Consider the following 24,108-nt stretch of genomic DNA (forward strand, 5'->3'; position numbering starts at 1 on the left):
GGTTGTTTACTAGTTGTTTCTAATAAAGTAGTTAGGCAAAACTCATGATTTCTATCACTGAATTTTAAAATTTTTTTTAATTAACAGTACAAAACTTACATATGCCTTTAAAAAGAACAAAAACATACATGGGAGAGGATGTTCTTTTTGGATGTCATCTTAGAAAGGAAATGAAACTAAAGAAATGGGAAAATAGAAAAGGGAAGAAAACACATGCAAATTTTAGATTTTCCTATGTGACTTTATATATAATACACTTCCTTTGTCCTTATGCAGTCAGTTTTTTTGTTTGGCTGCCTTTTTTCCATTGGGTTGTTTGTTTTATTAAAGAACTTTCTTCCAACTCATGTTTTCATACTCTCCAAAATGTATTTTAATATGTAATTCTCTACAGGAACTGTAGATGGGGATCACAGTCAAGTTCAGGACACAATCACATTTCGGGACAAACAGGAACTGGTAGGACAGTGCAGTGGAAGTCAGACAGAACTTTCAGTGTGTTGGTGTCATGCATTTTTGAATTCCAGCATTTTAAGACTACTGACAAGCACAAAACACGAAAGTTCCTTGGAAAGATAAAGACAAAGATATGAAAATGATAAGATTGTCATTTAATTACCTTTAAAATACTGAACTTACTTGAGAATGGAGCACATCTTCATACTTTGCATTACAACAAACAAGATTCTAGACAGTCTCACAGTAACACAAGCAGAAAAATTTATGCACTGAAACCACCTCAGTGTGACAGATATTTTAAAAAGTTACAATAGTTATTAAAAAGCTTTCAATAAAAAGTTTAAACACATTTAAGTTTCAAAAGAATATTTTGTACATTTTGGAAAAATATAACATTTACTTTACATAACTGAAACATAAGTTATAGTCTTTGTAGTTTTTAAGTTTCCATTATTTATACCTTGTCTCATACATTTTCTTTTAATATATTCTTTTCTCTGGATTGTAAATCTAATGCAAAAGTATCACTATTCTGAAGAAAAGCTTGTTTCTGCATTAGTTTCCTGAAAAGTCCATTTGGATTTGCAAGTAGTTCCTCATGTTTCCCACATTCAAGAATTTTACCCTGGCCAAGGACTGCAACGAAATCAGCATTTTGAATGGTAGACAGACGATGAGCAATAATTAGGACTGTCCTCCCTTCCATCAGCCGGTCCAGAGCTTCTTGCACTAGATACTCATTTTCAGCATCCAAAGCACTGGTAACAAATGGGGTGGGGATGGGAGAGAGGAGGATATTTGTTACTGTAAGACAGGTTGGTTTTGTATGCATGAGGCTTATTTTGCCAAAATTGCAAACCCTCTCTGTTTGTGGTGAAGATGAACTGCTAGAACTGCAGGACAGTTTCATGAACTTTCAAGTTACACATCCAAGTTTTAGGCATTACATATTCTCATATGCAAAAATAAGCATGGACAAATAACACCAAATTAAGTCCATGGAAAAAAAAAACAACTCGGTTACATTGCAAAATAACCCTATCTCTTTTACACCAGGGTGTAAGTTTAAAGATATAAAAAAGCCTTAAATAGATGTTTGAAAATCATGTTACGTATTATGAATTTAACTCCATGAAAAATCACAATGTACCAGCTATCCTTTCTGCTTTGCATAAACAGCTTTTATTATAGGTGTCCTAACCAAGTCACACATTCTAGAAGACACATTCCTTCATGTGAGTAGAGAGCAATAAGGGGCTAGATAATGCATAACATGGAGAAAAAGAGAGAGGGAGACTGAGGGAGTGAGAGGGAGAAAGAAAAGGAAAGAGAGGAAAGAGAGGAAAGAGAGGAAAGGGAGGAAAGAGAGGAAAGAGAGAATGGAAAGACAGTTCCCAAATCTGAGTTTTACAGGTACATAATTTCTAAGTTTCTTTTTCTTCTTACCTTGTTGCTTCATCTAACAGAAGAATTTTAGGATTCTGAAAAAGAAAGTAAAATTGATTGTAATAACAATTAAACAAGATCTGAATATTTGTATCAGTAGAGAACAGGATTTATGTAGCTTAAAACTCCAAGTAAGAGTACCTACTTCATCAAAAGAGCATCATTCTAAGAATTATTGTAAGAAATCTACACGCTGAGAAGACAAAACAGAAACAACACTGCTCCATTTTCAAATTTTTCAAACTAAAACAGCAGAATATTATTCCTGGATAACCATTTGAAATATACAAACAAAGCAGGAGATGATTTTTAAGGTTTTCGTGGCAGCACTGTCAAAAGTTCTACATTCTTATGTGGCTCTTTCAGAGGCTCAGGCTTGCAGTCAGCCTGCTATATAAAATTGTCTGAGTAACTGAAAGTATCAAAGCCCTACCAAAAAGCAGTATTTCACTCACAGGTAAAATACATAGTACTTAAGAACTAGCATTTAGAACTTCTCCCAGTTAGATTATTAATAAAAAAAAAAAAAAAAAAAAAAAAAAAAAGCCAGCATTCAAATCTCTTGGAATTCGCTGCTGAATTACAGAAAAACCCCAAATTTCCTTGATAAAGTGGAGAGTAAAAGCTTTAAACTTCATCTGGGACAGATGGGACTCCATTGCACCCCCAGCTATCCCAGCATATCAACTACCCATTTATTTTTTACAACCTTTTTACTTCCACAACATAAACTCTTTAATCCCCTGAACCGTATACAATGCATGGCTTGAAGTACAATCAGCTTTTCACATTTGTGGTAAAAGAGAACTGATATAATGAAATTCCTATTTATCTAGCAGAACTGGGCATGCCAGGATGCTAGAGAGATCTGTGTGGCTTAACATGAATGTAAACTGTGCTGAGCAAGGATCAAAACTTCCAGCTGAGCATCAGCACCAAACTGCCTCCCTGCAAGGCCCAGTGGCTGTCTCTGAACCAGATTTTCTGTCGTTCTGATCCTCAGAAGCCCCCTCAAATGTGTGCAGCACAGATGCTGCTCTGAATCTAGATCCATACCAATCTTAGAAGAAAAACATGACACTACACTGTGCCTGAAATGTCACCTTGTCCCAAATCCAGGCCACCTCCCTTAAAGCTAAGATGAGGCATCTGAAGTACTAGTAAATTGCAACTAAGAAAAATTAGCCTATGAATGATAGAGATCTGAACACAGGCGTGTCATATATGCTTTTAATAGCACTACATTCTTAAAGTCTTCCTTCATCCTTGACCTCATCTTATGGAAGTGGGCCATTATACAATGCTTTATCATCACTCTTGGCAAGAACTATCAAAAAACATAACATGGCTGAAAGACAGGAAGAAGCACTGACATTAAGTAAATTGTCATTAGTTAAGCCACTCAGCCCTTTCAAATTTCATTAACATAAAAGATACAGTTTTCCCTTTTTAAAATACTTTCCTACCTCTCTCATTGAAATAGCTCCTCCTTGTTAATCCTTCCTTCTTCCCCCCAAGAAGTAGTTAAATAAACCAGTTTGGGTGCTGACTTACCTTGAGCAGAGCTCGAGCAATTGCAATTCTTTGCTTCTGTCCACCTGAGGGAAAAGAAACAATAAATTGAAATAGGAAAACAGATGTCAACTAATTTTAACTGAATGCCTGGGCTGAGCAGAATTAGGCCTATGTACTTTAGTTGGGAATGGAGGTGAAGGGTGGATTCTGTTAATACTTACAGCAGGCTACATCTTGGAGAAAAAAGTGGCAACAAAAAATAGCTTTTACGTCACTCAATAATATCAAATTTTTTTTTAAAAAGCAACATAAAGATGTACCTGAAAGCAAAACACCTTTTTCTCCAACGACAGTGTCAAATCCTTTTGGAAAATCTCTGATAAAACTAGCAGCATTAGCTATTTCAGCAACTTTCTGAATCTGCTCTGCAGTCACAGTAGAAGGATCCTCTGCACCATAGGCAATATTTTCAGCAATAGAACAGGAGAAGAGAATTGGTTCCTGGCAAATGCAAACACATAACTAACATGGTAGATCTGTAATTGTATGCATGTGTTATTTATTATGTCAGATAACATAAATCCCACTTACAATATCCACATAAAGAATATGTAAGCTAGAGTTAACTGAATTAAAGACTAATAAAAAATCTCCCCTAACACCAAAATGGACAGTGAAAACCAATTAAAAATTAAGTTGCTTTTTTAACTGGCAAAACATACCTCTCAATTTCTAATATTTTAGGAAGAGTTTAGGAAGAGCTATACATTCAAAAATCAAAAGCCCTTCCTTTGCACTTTGCCACATATCATCATAATGGAAGGGGTGGAGCACCTGTCCTGTGAGGGTATGGAGCTGTTCAGCCTGGAGAAGAAAAGGCTCCAGAGAGATCTGACTGTGGTGTCAGGACTTAAAGGGGAGCTCTAAGAAAGATGGAAACAGTCTTTTTAGCAGGGCCTGTTGTGATAGGACAAGGGGTGATGGTTTTAAACTAAAGGAAGGTTGGTTTAGATTAGATATAAGGAAGACTTTTTTGCAATGCAGGTGGTGAAACACTGGAATAGGTTGCCCAGAGAGGTGGTGGATGTCCCATCCTTGGAAACATTCAAAGTTAGGCCCATTCAAGGATGGGGCTCTGATCAACCACATCTAGTTGAAGATGTCCCTCCTCAGTGCAATCCTCAATGGGGGATTGGATTAGATGAGATTTAAAGGTCCTTTCCAACCCAAGCTATTCCACGATTTGCAAAAATGGTGATTCTTTTCTTGACCTCTACACAGATTTTATAATATTAAGTGCATTTAAATTTGTATTCAAGCTTGCAACAGAGAACTGTGAGATAGGACAAGTGATGTAAAATGTCTGAAACAAGGTCAGTCTGTTTAAAAAGTAGAATCATGTTCTTTGAATACCAGTATTGACCTCCTACTGATAATTTAAATGGAATAGATTCTTTCTTTCAAAAAGAAAAGTGCTAATGTACCAACAGGAAAATAATTTTGGCAAAAAAGCTTTTGGTGGCATTATTACATAAAGAAGTTGTTTTGAAACGCAACAAACACTCAGTTGCTCTTATGCTTTTAACCAGAACATCAGCCTAACAGTTAATTGCACTGTGAAGTGTCTGGGGAGACAAGGGAATGAACACTTTAATTGATGAAATAGTTTATTTTCAAGACACCATTGACTTAGAGTCTGGAGGTTGCTAGGAAGGTGGCACTATAAAAGTAAGTGCCAACTGTGCTGTATTTTCATGCTTTCCTAGTGGAAATTATGGTTTCCTGGAAACCATAATTACATAATTATGTTTTCCAGGAAACTACTCAGAGCACAGAAGGTCAATTTTTAAATGGCTGTTAAAATATGGTTGTGTGACTTCCATCAATATTAAAAGGTAATTAAGTGTTAAGATTTTTGTTACTTTCTTCAACAAATTATAGCAAGCATTGTAAATTACACAATTTACAGCAATTAACCTTCCAGTCTCCACATGCACACTTGTAAACTAACATTTTGGATCTCTGTGATAACATAAAAACAGACTACAGAATACTGGAACTAGCTCTAAATACTTATTTTTAGAACAAAGCATGCGTAACACTAGTTATGGTGAGATGGAATAATTTCACCAAGAAGCAAGATTATGTAGTTTTATAAAGAATGAAAGTGAGGAAAACCTACCTGATCACAAAATTATTTCATCCACTTAAGTTTGTTTTTTTTTTCTTCCTTACCTGACTTACTGTTCCAATCTTTGTCCTCAGCCACAGTGGATTTAACTGACGGATATCAAAGCCATCAACGGTGATAGTACCTTAAGTCAGGAAACAGTGAAATCAAGTGTGTTTGACACATACTGAAAAGAGTCTGAAGGAACAGCTGAGAATGACAACCCCTGGGGAATTGCATGCTGTACAGGTGGATCAGAAATGCAAAGCTATCCAGGCACCACCATAAGGTAACCATACACCCCAGAAGGAAACAGGGACCTCAAGCACAGGAACCCCAACTGTTTATAAGGTTTATCTGAGATGCAAAGCATTAATTCTTGCAAATGAGAGCAACACACAAACCATACCTGAGATAGGATCATACAGCCTCAGCAGAAGGGATACAATCGTCGATTTCCCTGTACCACTAGGGCCAACGAGAGCCATAACAGAGCCAGCTGGAATGGAAAGGCTGAAATCTTTGAAAATTGATGATTCTGGACGTGTTGGATATGCAAATTCAACATTTTTGAATTCCAAAGCACCTCTGAATATGTCTTTGCCTAATGTAATTCCCTCTATATAAGAAAGAATAAAATACAGAAATGTCAACAGAAACAAAAATTAGCTCAGCTCTCCTAGAGCTTGCTTTACAGACATTCAATAGAAATATGTATCTCCACATTCAATCTATGGATAGCTGCAAGCCACAATTCAGGACCACAGTGGTTATATTTCAGCCATGAGTGAATCAGTGTGGTATACCAATCATTCCTGCATGCAATTTCAGGTTGCTCACCAGCACTGAACCTGTAGGTTACCTACAACAAGAGGGAGAATTTGCATCTTGCTAATACCTAACTACTAACAACAATCACCTCTCGCAGAATTATCTGAATTAGTAAACATACTATAAACAATTTAAGCTTTGTCAATTAGGAGCAATGAAATAAAAAGACATTGGTGAAGGCCAAAGTCCTGCTACCATAGAACACAAAGATAAACATTGCAAATCACTTATTGCCCTTTCACCAAGCCACAAAAGTCACCTGAAGCACCCTCCTCTGAACAAGCTTTATTTCTGTTAATGGAATGAAACTGCTGCTAGGTTTTTATTTTTGCCTTTCAATGGAAATCATATTTAATAAATTCAAATACCTATCAGAGGCCTAACTCTTAGGCGACAGTTCACTGAAATGAAAATTCCAGTTTCTGAAATTTTCCATTAATGAAACCACGATGTATGAACAACTACCGAAGTTAAATAAAACCAGCTTCTTTCTGGAACACAGCTTTTGACTTAAACAAGTATCTTAATATCGTTACTAGGAAAAGCTGATAAATAGTTAAGACAAAGAAACAAAATTTCTTCAAGCCCTTTTAAAACCCAGTGACACATACCCATACAAAACAAATTAATTGGACAGTGAGGCTGCATTCCCAAAAGACTTTGTGAAAACTGGCAGTGCTAGAGCAGTACCCGAGTCATGTTTGTTTGTTATGGAGAAGCACAGATCAAACACTTAATTCTTTTCAGATGTAGCACACATGTAACTCCCAAGCAGCCACAGCACAGGGTAGCACATACCAATGTTTGGTTAAACAGTAACTGTGGATAGGAAACAAAGACACCTATCAGTAGCAATCAAGATTTCACTAATCCTGCTCTTTGTTTTTTTCAGGTTTCCATTTTTTCTCCAGGCTTTCAGTTTAATGATAGTAGTATTGGAATGGAAAAGGCAAGAGCATACAATTCCAGATTCCTTCTTTGACTTTAACCTATGGACATACACACACTGTAATGTTTCCACAATAGCCTCTAAACCTCCTTGTGAGGAAAGAAATGTATTTGCTAAATCCTGTGTCAGCAGCATAACCCTCATTATTACCACAGTAGCAAGTAATCGCTTATCTTAAGTCTCAGTTCCAGTTATTGCACAGTCTGTCCAAGGCCCAAAACTCTGAATCTACTGCAATACAGGAAGTCTACTACCACAAGTCCTTCCTCTATATATCACTGTAAAAATATCTAAAAGCTGCACACTTGTCTCTTGTTTGCATTCTAGACACAAGAAAAAAGAAATTATTATTTGTTTCCAAGATGTCCGTCAGCAGCAACAACCAGAGTTCTGCAAAAATAAAATCTTGCCCCCCCCCAATAAGGAAGAAATGTGGGGAGTATTGCTGTGAGGAGAAGGGTGCAAATCACTCCAGAAGCAACGCCTGCTGTAGCTGCACAGCCACACTATCCCAAGGAGCAGAAGTCCCCCTATCAGCCCTACCCTTTACTTCCATTTATCCCCCAGTCATGCCTCAGTCCCTGATACCTATGACAGAACAACTAAAGAACTCAGTTTAGTATGTGCTGCTGCTGAAAGGTCTCAAACTGTGTGTTTGCAAGTTAGGATTCAAATCAGCATGTCTTACTATAGGCTGATTTTCACTGGAACAGTATGAAATGTGTAAGCTTGCAGTACTCTTAATGAAAACCACCTGATTTTGAAAGTGTCTCTGATCATTTCTTAGCCATTAGAGAGCAGCATGGTTAACTGTTCAGTGGAAATACAGCCATGTCAGAGCTCCTCCCTCCTCTACTTTTTCTTCTTTCCACTCTTTTTGCTCTAAAGCTGAATCAAGAGAATATAGTGATGACACCACAAAAAATGCCAAATACCTAGAAATTACCATGTCCTCAGTCACATAAATTAGAAAGTAGTATGATTTAAAATCATATTCTGGATTAAATAGATAAAAACCAATAAAACCAAAAGTAACTAATAAACTTTTGGTTTTTAAATTTTTTTTATTAAAGGAATTTTTCATCATCTGTTTTGTACTTAGGTAAAGTCAGAAGGATTATGACTATATTTAGCTTCTTTGTAAAGAATGTAAATCAGTACTACCTTTAAGTGTTACATGTACCCTTCTAAAGTGTTGCTGACCCATAAGAGAAAATCAACCTTTAAACTGTAACAAACCAAGAACCCACCATTGAATGGAAGTTGGGGCTTCCTTTCAATAAGTTCCCAAAGACGTCCACCAGCACCAAGTCCTTTCATTAGCTCAGAATAAAAGGAACTTAGACCTAAAGAAAAAGCAGAACAGTATTATGCATCCATATGCAATGGAAGACATAGAAGAGATCAAATTAGCATTATACTTTTCAGCAGCAGCCTTGAAGGATCACATGTGTAAAGGATCTTTTATTCCAACAAACTGTTAAATGTGGTAAATCCAATCTAGTCTCATTTGAGAGCTGCCAATAACCCTTATTCACCATTCTTATATCTGTAAAACAAATCTCACTCTGAAGAAAAGAAAATGTTAATACTCAGCTTCTGCATGTCCTTTTTTATTCACCTGTCAAGGAGAATAGCATCCAACTTTAGGAAAATGGCTTTGCATTCAACCAGCTATATTTCTGGATCATTCAGTAGAACAGAGTATTGTGAATGCTCTTCCTTGTCAGATAGGTTTACAGGGGAGCCTGACTGAGTCAGCCAGAGTAGAGAGAGGGCACAAAACCTAAGACTGAAGTGATGTTTGAGAGGTGTGTGGAGAGTGGACAATGGAAAGAAATGTGTCTTCCATGCCAGAATATTTCAAACAATACTGGAGAAAGCAAAGACTAAGGACAAGGCCTGCACACAGTACTGGGTTTCAGCCCTTAACAGCTGTGTGAATCATCTTGAAAGTAGCTTGGCTGAAGGGCTTTCCAGCTGACAAACACAGAAACCAATACAGAACTAAAAATGGAGTAGTACATAGATAAAAAATATCCCATTTCTTAAATTTTTGTGCGGCTTTCAAAAGAAAGACACTGGTCTCATGATCTTTGAATTTCAACAGAATAAACATACTGACACTGTGAAGTGCTTACAATGTTAAGAGTTATTTCAGGAGAGCAGAAAAAGCAAGGTGCATATAAAAATATGTATATCTAAATATATATAAATATATATAATGGATTACTTATTTATTTTTGCAGAGCAAGGTGTTTCACCATGCTTCTACTAAGGACTACCTGAAAGTTTGCAGCACTAACCATGGCAAGAAGCTGTCTACTTGGAAAAAAGAGCTAAAGCACCAAAACCTAGAGCAGGGCATGGCAGGGGAAGGCATAAGCCTCAGAGAGAAACTTTAATCTCAAATACTGAGGTTTGCAAATTCACAACCACTCATTTAAAAAACCCCATTATATAATATGGATAGCAAATACAAATAAGAAAATGTTTTTATTTTTCATAACCCATGCTCTGAGTTTGGAAGAAAACATGGCAAACTTAAAACAAAGAGGGGCAAAGTCACAGATTATGCAGTGACCTTCACAGTTGTTGCATCGACTTCTATATGTATTGATGACATACAGACTTAGCACTTGGAAGAATTATATGCCTTGTAGGCATCTAGGAAGGCAGGCCTCTTGTGGCAAGACACCTCTGCTTCAGAGTCCCCATGAGAATGAGCTCTGTGCAGAACTAAATTCTACAATAATCTGAACTAGAATTTAAAAACATGTTTTCATTGCAAATAAAAGTTCATCAAATTATATTTTTAACACTGCTTCTAATCTTCATTTATTTAATATTAGCTTGTCCCATGTTTCCAAAGTGCCAGGTATATATCTCCATTAAACAAACCTCAATGATTTAAGCAGAGAAGAAAAGGGGCTGGTAGTTGGAATGGGTGCCACTGGAATTTTGATATACAAGGAAGAAGGTTTGTTAAATTTTGCCCTCAAGCTCATCTTTGTGCTCCCCCTGATATCAGGCCTAGTCTTAAAAAAGAAAAATACAGGCAACCTTCATCGCCCTCCTAGTCTATCAGAAGTAACAGACCCATTTTAAAGAAGAATGCTTCCAGTAAGTTGTAGAGCTTCTGAGCAACTTATCTTCATTTTTGCCTGTACACTGCCATGAAGACAGCTCTGTCAAAAAGATGAACAGCTTGTTGCTGGGCCAGTAGATTACAGAGCGTGGGTTCCCAGGAGGAGGCAGTGAGTAAGGAAAGCCAGTAGTTTAGCACCCAGTGCAGTATTCTGCTGGCACTTTGTCTACTCTTCCAGTTGAGGACACTCTATACTGAATTACAGCTAAATGTTACATGCCTTTCTAAATAGAGTATGCTTAACACAGACCCACATATTTTATTGCTTTACACAATACAGCAAGTATCTTAATTTAGACCTAAAAAAATTAAAGTAATATATACTGTCACATGCACATATTGAAAAAACTGACCTTTCTTCTGGGGAAAAAGAAGGCTAATATTAAGTTACAGCTTAATGTTTTCATTATCTCTTTAGAAAAAAAAGGAATAATTATGATTTCTTGATAAGTTCATTTGGAAGACTTTTTAAGAAAGTCAGATTTTTAAGAGCTTCTTCCCTCCCACCCCTATAATGACTGTAATGTTTTAAAGTGAAGAAAATCTAATTTCTCATTCCATACCTCCAATGCTTATGCCAACCCAGAAAGCATACATTAGGAAAGATGAGAGTTCACCAACTGTCATGTAGGCACTGCCCATTAGTAATCCTCCTTTGTATAACACTGAGAGGACAATTAAGTTCCCAGAAAGGCCAGTCTAAGGAAAAAGGAAAAGGCAGATTTTGTCACATAAATCTTAAATTTCATCCTCTACAATGCTGTTTCAGAACTTTCCTCATAATGAAAAGAACTCTCACACTATAGGTTTACCCAGGCTTTTGGAGGGCTGAGGTAAATTCAACAATTCTAACATAAAGCCAGCCAGACATCAGTGGCACTGTACTATCCAAGAGGAGTTCAAAAAGCAATCAACTCTTTTTTGGCTTATTTTTTTTCCCCCAAGGTGGAAAGGAACACTCAACATTATTCTCAACCATCATCACCAAGGAAGAATTGATAGTCTGCAGCTATCTTCCAGTTTTAGAATTCAATTACACAAACAGTTACAGAAAAATCCAAGCCTCCCTCCCCTACCTGTGCACTCCCCACCTTCTATGCATTGATGCTCCTCTCACTGGGGAGCCAAAACTCTAAATGCTAAGGGTAGGGGAAGGTTTCCACTGGTTTAATTCCTTGAATAGAAGGTGCAACCTCAGATAAGTAGTCCGCAGCTATAGGGTGTGGTGCAGAAATAGAGGCTTAAAGTGCCTTTATCATACTGGTTCATCTTGAGATGCAGTTTCACAGCAATTTAGACTGATTTAAGTCCAGTCTTCCCACAGTTTTATATAGGTTGAATTTATTCTCAATCATTTACTTGCAGATTTTTAAGTATCATCAGGAGTTTTAAAATAATTGACACTTTGCATAACACATTAAATATACTTACTGCTCCAAAGAAGCCTGCCCGAGCTAGTGCCTCTTTTTTAGCCAGCTGTAGCACATAATCAACTTTATTTGTGTACTTCTCCATTTCAGCCACTTCTTGCCCAAAAGCTCGAACTGTTCTGATGTTTCCAATACGCTCTTCAGCTAACTGCATCGAAGCAAAGTACAAAACAGATCCACAGAGACATACAATTTGAAATGCTCACATTACAGAACCTCTGAAAGTTAAACCAGCATCATTTCACTAATCTTCATTATCTTTGAATAGCACTGGAAAATTTCTCATGCCTTACTCTCCCCACCCCAAACTGTTTTTAAAAATTCTATTAAGTTAAAAGCAAACTGCATGCCCAGGCAGTTTAAAAAAAACCTCAAGATTGTCTTATGTGCAGCAGAGAAATATAAAAGTAGGGTTAAGAGATTCGGTGAACAACACCCATAGGGAATTTACTATTCACAATATGCAATAACAATGTGGGAAGGGAAAAAATAAAGAATATTCTGTTCCATACTAAGTCATGCAAAAAAGCCTGCAGTTATTTCCTAAAACAATTCCACTCATTTGATCAAAGCAATGTTGGGAATTAATTTAACCCAGCTACTAATGTCTCATTTCAACTCAGTATTTTAACTTCTAAACAGCAAAGTATTAATACTAAAATACCTCAATTGTAACCAATTACACTAAGTTGTTAATGGACATTGTGATGGTCTTAGAAGAAACAAGTTGCCCTTTTGTAAGTAAAAGTATGGTACAAAAGTATAATTCTCCGTTCTTCTCCCATTCAACCTGAAAATTTGAATGGAACACAACAATTGCTTGTTCACATGAAGTCCTGCACCAGGTTTACAAAGGCACGAGCTTCCCACCAACACAGGAAGGAAGACAAACAGAATCTTCCTTTAGCACAGTTCTACAAAGGACAGCCCAAGTTTCTAACAGCTGACAACTGTGACTATTTTGACTACAGATTTCCCAATTATGTTTATGTGCTTCGTAATAATGTTTCCCCACCATAAGCCTTTGAGGAAAATGTTTAAGAAGCAGGCCCCATAAACACTCAAGAGCTGACATTAAGGTCAATCATTAGGGATGCATTTCAGAGACAGACTTGCTAGCAAAGGAAGCATATATTTAGGATGCTCCTATTAGCTTCAAACTCAAAATCATCATCCAAGAAAAGTGGGTTTTGAACCCAGGTACCAACTGACACAGGACTTCATAGGCTTTTATTTTTTTATCTTCTCACAAAACTAAAGCCTAAAATCATTGTAATTTTTTACATTTCCAAATTCCCAAAGCCTGGTTTCTCTGTATTATGTTATTATGGACAAAGGAAACATGGTTGTTTCTGAGATCTGTAAGTATTACTGACATTTACTTTTCATACTCAGGTGCAAAACTACAGGGTCAGAACTGAAGTACAGACAGTACAACTGTCTTCAGTAAATCTGTAACTTTAGAGATATTAACCTAAATACATTAGAACAACTTTGAAGTTAACTAGAAAGGTTACCTGTGTTGCTTCTGCAAGAGAATCTTGAGTGATTTTAGTAAGCTTTCGCAAGTATCTGCCATAAATCACAGCCAGGACAGCCAAGGGTGGCACAACGCTCAGAACAAATGCAGCAAGGCTAGGGGAAACAAAAAACTAGAAGAAAAAGGTATTGTCAGAGTTTAGCATTCAGTTTAATCTCTAGAGTACTGAAGTGCAACTTCACTTGCTACTTTTCTAAAACTAGTAGGGATTTAGTGCTGCCATGCTTTAATTTATCACATTTTAATTTTTTTCCAGGCAAAATATCCATTCTTCCACAGGGTTTGGGAGGTTAGAACAAAGGACTATAAACAAAGTCGTCTGGATTTCATTTCAAGCTTTCTCACTGGTTCACTCTGTGGCCTCAGTCAGCATCTTAACCTGCCAGTAAACAGGCCTACCAGGAAATCTCTTGGGGGTGCTGAAAGACATAAGCTATTACACAGTTTCTAAAGTGCTTTCACAACTATTAAATAGATGGTGTAATAAAGAAGCTCTGAGTAGAGAAATATCATGGAGTACTTCTGGGTAACTGAGGAACAAACAGATGGAGTCACCTAGCACCCACGAATGGGTGGAACACAGTACTTAATTTATTGCTGCAAAACTTACTGTTTGTAGTAATCATCATCAAAGCACCTAAAGAGGTTCTCTTCATAAGATTTATTGACATTAGATCTAATGTGCTTTAATTTCAACTTGTTTTCTGTACTGAAAACAAAAATCTCCAGAAATATTCAAAATCAACATAATTGAGAGGCTTTATAATTATTTCATAATAATATCTTCTTTCTTTTCTTGGCAAGCTTTTATAGTCCACCTCTTACAACCATCTCATGGCTGTATTTTGGAGCAGAACACATTATATAAAGATATCTCATTTTATCTATGGCAAGATAAAACCTTAGACTTCCTTTGTAAGAGAGTACAGAAAGCCATTCTTATTAGCAATTCTTATCAGTGGCAAAATAGTAAAGCTTTAATGCCTCATATTGGAAACTCTTAACAGTTTCTAATAATGACAATATTAGATGCTTATTTTAATGAGGAGACTATTTGCTGTCTTTCTTTAACTCCAAGTAGACAGTGGAAATTACTACACCTTCATTTAAGATAATTGCAACCAATGCATAAGAACAAAAAAATTAATGTCACAAAAAAAAACCCTCAAGAGAATTCAGATGTTCATTAATCCAACTGACCACCAAGGAGTATTAACCGATGTCCTGCACTGAAACCTTCATTAACAAGGTTCCTACAAGACTAATGCTTGTAAAAATCCTCAGCATTAATTAGATATACAGTGCTGCCTTTGCCCACCTAGGTTTTAGGCAGAATCAACTAACTTTAAAGATTTTCTATCAGGCCCTTCATGCTGTATTTTACCTGCAACCATGGGAATGTTATCACTGATTTTAGTATCTTCAGTAAGAATGGAATTCAGTGATTTGCCTACTACATTTTGCTTGATAACTCTGGGTAGCAACGGTAGTTAATGTCAGTCTATCATCCTCCAAATTTTGCTTGTGAGTAAACATCAAGTGGCTGGCTACAGGCATGTCACCTATTGCAATAATCTCTGCATCTGTTGTAGATAACCAATGAAATACACTTTTACTGAAGAGCATGCAATCGTTCCTGGACTGACTCACACTCACCTAATAAAACTGACACAAACACAAAACTACAAGAAGTGTCAAGGAAGTAGGAGACCACCATACCATCATTCCAACCCCCACAGATGCCTGTGCTCCTGCCCTGAGCCCATCAGAAAGGTTTTCAGTCACTGAGCGGCCCAAAAGGGCTGTATCTGAAGATAAGCGGTTTATCAGCTCTCCTGTTCTGGTCTTGTCAAAGAAAGCTGTTTCTTGCTTCACAATAGAGGAGAACATGGTTGCTCTCAAACGTTTCACAATCCTTTGTCCTGCCAAAAACATAAGTCAGTCAAGCATGACAGAAGAGACTTTACACAGACACCAACAATACAAAAATCACAGCACTGAACAAGGCACATTACAGAGAAGAGAGTCTGATAAGATGTGATAGATGAGATCTTTAAGATCTCACCTAACAGTAAATAAAAATGAGCAATCATTCCAGCATACTTATCTTTGCACTATTAGTTTTCCTTTGCTCTGGATTAAAAAGCTACCAATTCCAAAGTCATCTCTTGGCCATTGCCAAGAATTGTTTAGTATCATTAGATACCCTGACTCTGTGAAAAACAAGATGACTCTCAGTACCACTTTTGCTTCTGTTTTTACCTGCAGTCTGCATGAGGTAGACACGAGTAGCATTAGCAGCAGCACCACATAAAAATATTCCACTCAGCAAGGCACACAGGCTGGTCAGGCTGTCAGTGAAATCCTCACTGGGATTTGTATAAATTATGTCGATAACTTTCCCCATAAAGAAAGGGGCTGACATGGTAATGACACTGGAAACTGCCAGAAAGCCAACAGCAGCTGCAAATCAACAAGAAAAAGGAAAGTTATTCTGAACTTACAAGATTGTTAATAGTACAAATGAAATGATTTTTCACTTGAAACTTCTATCAAGCTTGCAAGTGCCAATTGAAATAATCAGCACTCTTTAACACCCAGTTCTATTTTAAGCCACTGTATAAATTAACTTAGGGAAGGCACATTTTACGACTCTGAAAAGCCTCTGTACACAATTCCAGTCCCAGAATTGCTTCTCTTGTCTAATTTTCAGCAGTACCATCCAAAAAGGTTTTAAGATAATGTCCTTAGAGAGCATTGAGAGTTACAAATGCTCACACATAAACCTTCAACTCCTGTGTGGTTTGGGTTTTATTATTTGTGATTATCACTGTATGGAAGCTTCCAGTTATCTGTTTTTGAGATAACAAACCAGAAACCAAAAAATAACCCCAAATTTTATTTCCTCTTAAGTGATAAATTTTATACACATTAATTTTGTTTTACTCTTTACTATTGATGGTCTATAAGAAAAATAGTGTACGTCTTAATTAGAAGTACATTTGCTGATGAGCAGAGCTCATGAATTCCAGTTGCAAGATCACCCATGGAACAGCCTATGTAGCTTCTTGAAGGTGTATCACAAAGTATGAAAATCACACTGGACCAAAAGTTAGCCTTTTGGACTTAAATTTGCAGAGAAATTTCTTGAGCCAAGAACAAGTTTAATTCTAGAAAGGCAAGCCAAGCTTGGAAGGCTGAGAGCTAGAAAAAACCACATCTTAATTGAAAACTGAACAAACTTGATATGAAAACCACTGAACCACAACAAACAATGACATTTATGCAGCATCATTTTCCAAGAACCAACCACACACTCAAATGAGCCATTCACAGGATTGCTGCAAAACTACCAGCAAATAATGCCTTTGAAGACAAAAATATACTGTGCTGAAGGTCTTGAGCTTCTTGTATCACTTCTATGACAAAGACAGCAGCCAGCCTCCCTATTGCACACTGCTGTAAGGGCATTGCTAAAACCTGACAAAGATGGTTTGATACCTCATACTACCTTCATACACATGTGGAAAGCTTTGTTTCAGTTTTAACTGAAGCATAAACACATCTGTGTATTCCTAAGGAAGAATTTAGAGTACAAACAATGCATGGCTGCAGCCTGTGCTTCTAAGTCAAGATTTGTTTGCAATCTTTCCCTTGTGTTACAGTCAGGCCAGCAAGTGTGTGAAAGATACAGGATTTGGATCTTTAATTTGAACCTACAGAAACTATAAGAAATTTTCTGCTGCAAACTTATTGATCTATGCATAGGCGTATCTCATAAGGTATTCCTTATTAGCTAAAAATTCATGAATGACCTTATTAACAGGCTGGCAGCACTGGTGTATTCAAGCTGTGAAGCAGCAGGGGAAAATCCAACAAAACCCAGGTTATTTCCTGTCAGAAAAAGCTGGTTGGTCTCCAAGGCAGCTGGAGATGGACAAAAGCATTGATTATAAGCACAGTACTGCATGGCAGCTCCATTCATCCAGACAATTTCTCCATTATGGATGGAACAGTACATATGAACTGCAGATATAGTCACAGAAGGAAGAGGACTGTATAGCAAAACCTCCCATAGCTTTCTGTCTAGAGGCTTGAATTTATCTTCAGCTCTTCTTCATTCAAACTAGTACAGATTTCACTGTAATTAGTTCCAACAGTCTTAACTGAATGAAGAGCAAATAGTAGTACCTAAAGCAAATGGAAAACTACTGAATTAAGCAATATACATGTCTTCATCAATTTAATCACAAATCACATGCCAAATAAGATTCTCCAACTGAGACTCTCATGCTGATTATACTAGCAGACCAACTAGAAAATAGCACAGTTGCCAAGTGGCTGCTCTTTCTTGTTTCTTTTAAAATGTTGACTAGTTGAAAAAATAGGAACCAGCAAACACTCATTGCATTGCCTCCTTCAAAGAAGCTGTCATGCTGATAACTGGCTGAAGGGAGGAGTTCAATGTATTCAACAACCAGATATGAAGACACTCCAGTGACACTTAAGGTTGTTACTGATAGAAAAAAAAGGTCAGAGTAAACTCTATAGTATTAGTTTCACATGGCTTACTTTGTTACCCAAAAAAATTACATCAAACAAAGCTTCCAAAACACACCCTTATGTTTTTTTGTAAGTAATTTTTTTTGTAGGCTATGAGATGACAATAAAGAAACTGTGAGGCAGATGAGTGGAACTTATAAAACCAGGACTTCAAAGTGGCAGCAGGAGCAATGACAAGGAAAGTTAGCTGTAGCAGCAGCTGAGTCCTCTTGGAAATGTTAGGCAAACATTTTGCTAGTCTACTTGCACAGAAATCCAGATTGCTGCACAAAGTGATGTCTTTATCACTGTTAAGAGACTCTGTTAAGGCTGACATGGGCTTGCTTCATGATGGCAGACCTGCAGCTTCCTTCAAGAACAAGGCTGCCAACAGATAAACCATGATGTTCACAAGCAATAACTAGGCAGAGCTATCAGAAACCTCTCTTCAGAAAGCAGACTAAGTGACTCCAAAGAGTCACAAATTAATTTTCTACACACAGAAACAATACCAAGACAGTGAATGTTTCTAATTTTGCTGGTTCTTACCAGAGCACCCTTCTCACCCAGTATAGCATGTGGAAGTGTATGAAGACAAAATACTTGCAGGTCTGTTTGGTGAGGGGCTGTTCTGAAGACAGATACATGAGGATTTTACCTCAGATGAATTAAGATCATCCAAGCCAATCAGGGATGAAAGACAGAAAAATGAAGTATTGATGAGATCTGGCAGTGCACAGTAACCCAGCAACAGGTCACAGCAGGTAGTTTTTACTATTCCATAAGCTGTGAGTGTTACCTCCTGAAATCTTTTAGCTGTTGTACTGGTTTCCTTTAAATATGGGGGACTAGTGGGTCAGAAGCAAGCTTTGGATTTGTGAGAAATATCCTTCTACCCATAACAATGAACGCCTGTCGCTTACCAGTCATCTGTGCAGTTTTATTTAGTATATGGGGAATTTTTAAGCTTAACACTGACTGGCTTTCCCCAAGGTCATTTGGAGTGATGAATAAAACTAACCACATTTTCATGTGCATTCAGAAAGATTGGACTCTTCAGTTGTTCTTTTATGGGAGAAAGATGCACTGGTAAATTTTAGTTTTGTTGGTCAAATAAAGTTAATTTCCTTTTTTCTGGACCCTAGTCCACAATATTTTTGGGTACCAACCCTACAAAGAGTCAGTTCTGCAAATACTTATTACAAGATAAAAACCTTCTTCCAGAGTACCCTGTGAGCATTTAATGATGTTCTCTATAGTTCTAGGTTAGGTATGAGTGGTGTGATTTTCTTTCTGTGTTAAAGTAAATTCAAACATGACATCTGCACTGCTTCTATTACTACGCAAGAACCTTTTAGAGCCACCCTCCTTACAACGTTAAGAACAACTGTTACTGTGAAAAAAAAATACAGTTCACAAAATGCTAGAAAGTAATAGAATAACTAGGTTTAGACGAGAGTGTATGGCTTCTTTTTTTTTATCGTGCATTTAACAGTAAAACATTTAACTTGTTTATTTTTACCTTGTATAGAAGACAGTGTTTATGTCAGACCAACCTAGCTATTACTCCTTCTGTCTCCACAATTCATACAAATAATGCAGCAACAACACTCCCTAAGCAAATTGAGGTCTAAGCACCTAACTGATCACCGTGATAAGCAGCTACTGTTTCTGCAATGTCTTACTCAAGCAGCTTCGTTAACAGTTCACCACCAGTTTAAACTACACAACTGTCACCAATAAGGCACAGAAAAACTCTGTGGTAAAGCTACAAGGCTGCTTGGACCCTCTGTGGGCTTCATACCAACCAGGGGGAGAAAAAATAAAAAGCGCCTAGTCTATATTGTATTGGTGTACCACACATCAGAAAACAGTATATACACATATAGTGTATATACTTACGATACTTATATATTTACGATTTAAAAACCACAAGAATTGCCTTCCAAAAATCAAAGTGCATCGCCTGGTGTAATATTAAAATAAAATCTGATTATGAATAAGGCAATGCTCTTCTGATTTAACTGAATTTTTAATCCATAGGAAAGCAGGTACTACAAACTTGCTAAAAATTACCAAATAAAACTTAAGAAATAACATTTCTTGAGTGCCCTTAAAAGAAGACCCATATACAAAACAAATCTTCTTACTCGGTGCACAGAAAGTTTTATACAGGGAAAGGGCACACTTTGCTATGGGATTAAAAATTTCAGAGTTCCTTGTGCTTACTTTACAATTCAATACAATTATTGTTTCCTTCGAGTGTGGTTTGGATAAAGTGCAACAGACAGATTCTCACGGGGAGAAAACAAGGAGCCAGGAGGATATAAAAGGGATCATTTTGAAATGGCATTTTTGTGGTTTCACACACACAGAGAAGGATTTAATAATTCCAACAACGGCCCTGCCCTCTTCCCCAGGAACTGAATTTAACTGAAGATGCAGGTTTACCTTACCTGACCACACCAGATCGGCCAAAGAATTCCTACAACTACTTCTCTCCTTTGTTAAACCTGGGAGGTATTATGGGATTTACAAACTCCTAATCACTACACAAAACTACGGTCACTAACAGAGTGAATTCCCACCACAGTATTTAGTACCACAGTACAATATTCTTTTTACCACTTTAATTGCAAACCACAAAATTTAACACACATGTCTCGTTTAAAACATATTCATAGCTCTACCCTGCTGTAGAAGTAACTGGACATGGAACATATTACACTGATACTTGTTTTTTCTTTTGGACAGTATGATATTTGATACATTTATTTTCATTCCTAGGAGCCTCCAGAGGGTCAGAAGCTCCTTCTGCAAGAGGTTCTTCCTGAGCCATTGGATGGTGAAGAGGCTGGTGCCAATCACAAGGGGAGCAGGTCACCTTCACCTCCATACCTGACACCACTTGCCCAGCACACCAAGATGGGTGAAGCTAGTCTCTACTCCCTCATAAATCATCCTCTGCTCCCACTCTCTTCCACTGTCCTCACTTCACCTTCTGTGACTGTGAATTTCAACTGCAAGGAGCAGACAGACCATCATGGCTCATGGCTCGTGCCATGTGGATTGCCAGAAAAGGTGCACAGCACTCCACACTGGTACTGCTACTCCCCTATTACCAGCCACTGGTTCTAAAAAATACAAAAAACCCAGAAGAACTCAACTTTCCTGCAGAACTAAACAGCACCTGTAGACCTGTGAAGGGACCTCACAGCATTTGCTTAACGGTTATATGAAGAGGAAATTAAATATTTTACCCTTGGATCACTATTTCATATAGTGAAACCATTAACCTTCCTCTTTTTTGAATGGAGAAAACCCAGACATACTAGGTTTTTAAGGACTAGTTACTCAGTACAAAACTGCAACAGGAACAAAATGCAACATATTTTAACATATTTTAGATAAAATGGGTAGATGCAATTTCCCTACAACCACCTACAATGCACTTTACCCATATTTGTTATCTCTGCACTCTATAATGACCAAAAGCATTTTCCTTGCTAGCTTTTCCATCACCTCACCTAATAACAACTGAACTGCAACTTTTCCCTTAAGCAGAATGTCAATAAAGAAGAATCCCACATGGATTCATTTCTCTCCCAGAATGAGGACCTACTGAACTGAAAAGCAGTTAATACATTGCGATATTTTTTCCATCCTCATTACTTGATATCATCAAGTTGTTGTGTTAGGGTTTTTTAAAACTTTAATTCAGACCATTTTGTTATCTCAAAAGACAAAACTGCATGTACATGGCTGGTTTTTAGTAACTGTGATAGCTGATTGCTTAGATAAAACCATCAGCAGACTGCACAGACAAAGAATACTTTGCTCTATTTTAAAACATAATTACAAACAAGCATATCATACCCTGTGATAAACAAGCTGGCAGCAAGTGCCCAGGAAAGTGAAATAAATTAAATTTTCAGTTATTTAGAAGCCTTGGGTCCTAAAAGTCAGCCTTAGAATAATTTATATACTTGATTAAATTTAAATGGGAAAACCACAGACTTTTAAAATTTCATTGTAAAACCAGCAGGTAGTCTAAAATCTATAAACATTCATTTGGACCCAAATTATGTTGGCTATATAATACCAACATGCAATGAAACTCTGTACATATCCACTGTGAATAAAATCTTGTGCAAAGTGCTTTGTCTCCCACAAACCACTTTGTTATGTGTCTACCTACCTCACCTCCCCTCTCAAACACCATTTACACATTCCATGGGAACTACCTAAATTTTGACAGAGGGCTACAGGCCTTTCACTCATGAGACAGTACATATGCTACCTGCCAATAAAGATGCCTTAAAAAAACCCGAACCACACAATAATTTGACATGGTTTTCTTACCAACAGCTATTATCATATTAACCCACGAGAGGCAATGTCAAGATAAGTTGGTTTATACTCTGTTGAAAGTATCAGTGTTAAGCTTGTAATTTCTTCAACCACGGTGTTTTGGTTTCAACACATTGACACTAGAAAATAAACAATTTTCAAACCATCTTACAAAAGTTTGAGGCAAAAAAATATCTTGGGGAAGAGAATTTCAGCTGACGTAAAAAAATAAATAAGTGCAAAAGGTTCCCCTTTTTACTTAATTTCATGTAGTCTTGGGCCCAAATTTATTGCAGGCAGATTGTGAAGCCAACGCTGAACACTCACAGAAGCAAACCGAACCGAGTTCTGTTAACTTTCAAAACTTTTGCCTTCCCTTCAAAAACCATCAGATTTAGTGATGGCAAAGTGAGAAGAGGGGAAGAATGTATGTTTTTTAGCTTTACACACGTCTGGAAGGCTCGCTCCCATAACCCGCGCTGTGCTGGGATGCTGCCAGCAGGGCCGGTTCTCCAGGGAAACACGACCTTCTCCTTCGCCCCGGCGGCGGCCGCTCCGGCCGCGCACCCCGGCCCCGGCAGCCCCTCCGGGGGGGCGCCCGCCGCCCCCTCCCGCTCGGGCAGAGCCCCGGGGCGGCCCCGGTACCTGTCAGTCTGCGGCGCTCGGGGTGCGCCAGGGCCAGCAGCCTGCGAGCCTCGAAGCGCGGCGGAGCGCCCGCAGCCCCGCGCGGCGGCTCCGAGCCCGCCGCGGAGCTCAGCGAGCGCGGGGCGCCGCCCGCCGCCGCCGCGGCGGGGAGGAGGCGGCGGTAGCACGGGGAGCCCGGCAGCAGCGGCGGCGGCAGCGGCGGCAGGGGGTGCGCCCCGCACCTGCCGGGCGGGAGCGGCGCGGAGCGGAGCCCCGCGGCCGCCCGAGCCCAGGGGGGCGGCGCCGCCCGGCGCAGCAGCGGCAGCAGCCAGGGCAGGCGCGGCGCGTAGCCCGCCATGCGGCCGGCGCGGCACCCGAGCTGCTGCTGCGGTCGCAGGTCCCCGCCGCGCGGGGTCTGCGGCGGGAGGAGGAGGAGGAGGAGGCGCCTCCGAGCCGCCGCCGCCGCCCATGGGCCGGCGGCCGGGAACCCGCGGCCGCCCGGGCCCGGCCCGGCCTGCGGCGCGCTGATAAGGTGCGGCTGCCGGCCTCCTCCCGGCCGCCACGGCCAGCGCCCTCTGCCGCCGCCCGGCCCGGGGAAGGCGCGGGAGGGGGCCCGGGACTGCCGACATGGCGCCCGAGGAGACACAGGGGTTCTCGCCAATGCGTATAAATATCTCAAAGGCAGGTGCCAAGAGCATGGTGCCAGACTGTTTTCAGTGGTGCCCTGTGAGACAGCGAGGAGCAGTGCCATAACTGAAAGCATAAGAAGTTCCGTCTCAGTGTGAGGAAGAACTTTGCGTCGAGGGTGGCAGAGCACTGGCATAGGCTGCCCAGGGAACTTGCAGATTTTCCCTGTCTGCAGACATTAAAAACCCACGTGGACGTGTTCCTGTGTCACCTGCTCGAGGCGACCCTGCCTTGCCATGGGGCTGCACTGGAAGATCTCCAGCGGTCCCATCCAACGCCAACAAGTCTCTGATTGTTTGAGCCTGCCCTGCCCTGCCCAGTGATGGCAGACACCCACCTGGGACGGGACGGGAGCTGAGGCAGCAGATCCCGGGAGAAGGAAGCAGGGACTTGGCCCCCTTCCCTGTTCCTCCCTTC

At 39.1% G+C, this 24,108-nt stretch overlaps 1 protein-coding gene across 1 annotated transcript; it reads right to left on the bottom strand.

Annotated features, from left to right (window-relative positions):
* Positions 1 to 590: 590 nt before the first annotated feature.
* Positions 591 to 23,842, bottom strand: ABCB10 (ATP binding cassette subfamily B member 10). Its single transcript, XM_079330354.1, has 13 exons — positions 23,026 to 23,842; positions 15,751 to 15,951; positions 15,208 to 15,410; positions 13,466 to 13,600; positions 11,950 to 12,096; positions 11,082 to 11,217; positions 8,621 to 8,716; positions 6,000 to 6,209; positions 5,656 to 5,735; positions 3,741 to 3,921; positions 3,460 to 3,503; positions 1,906 to 1,940; positions 591 to 1,217 (listed from the first exon to the last, which is right to left on the bottom strand). The coding sequence occupies exons 1-13, from the start codon at positions 23,825 to 23,827 to the stop codon at positions 926 to 928; spliced, it is 2,562 nt and encodes an 853-aa protein (XP_079186480.1). The 5' UTR covers positions 23,828 to 23,842; the 3' UTR covers positions 591 to 925.
* Positions 23,843 to 24,108: the final 266 nt, after the last annotated feature.

Source organism: Erithacus rubecula (assembly GCF_903797595.1).
Source record: "Erithacus rubecula genome assembly, chromosome: 2".
NCBI lineage: Eukaryota > Metazoa > Chordata > Aves > Passeriformes > Muscicapidae > Erithacus > Erithacus rubecula.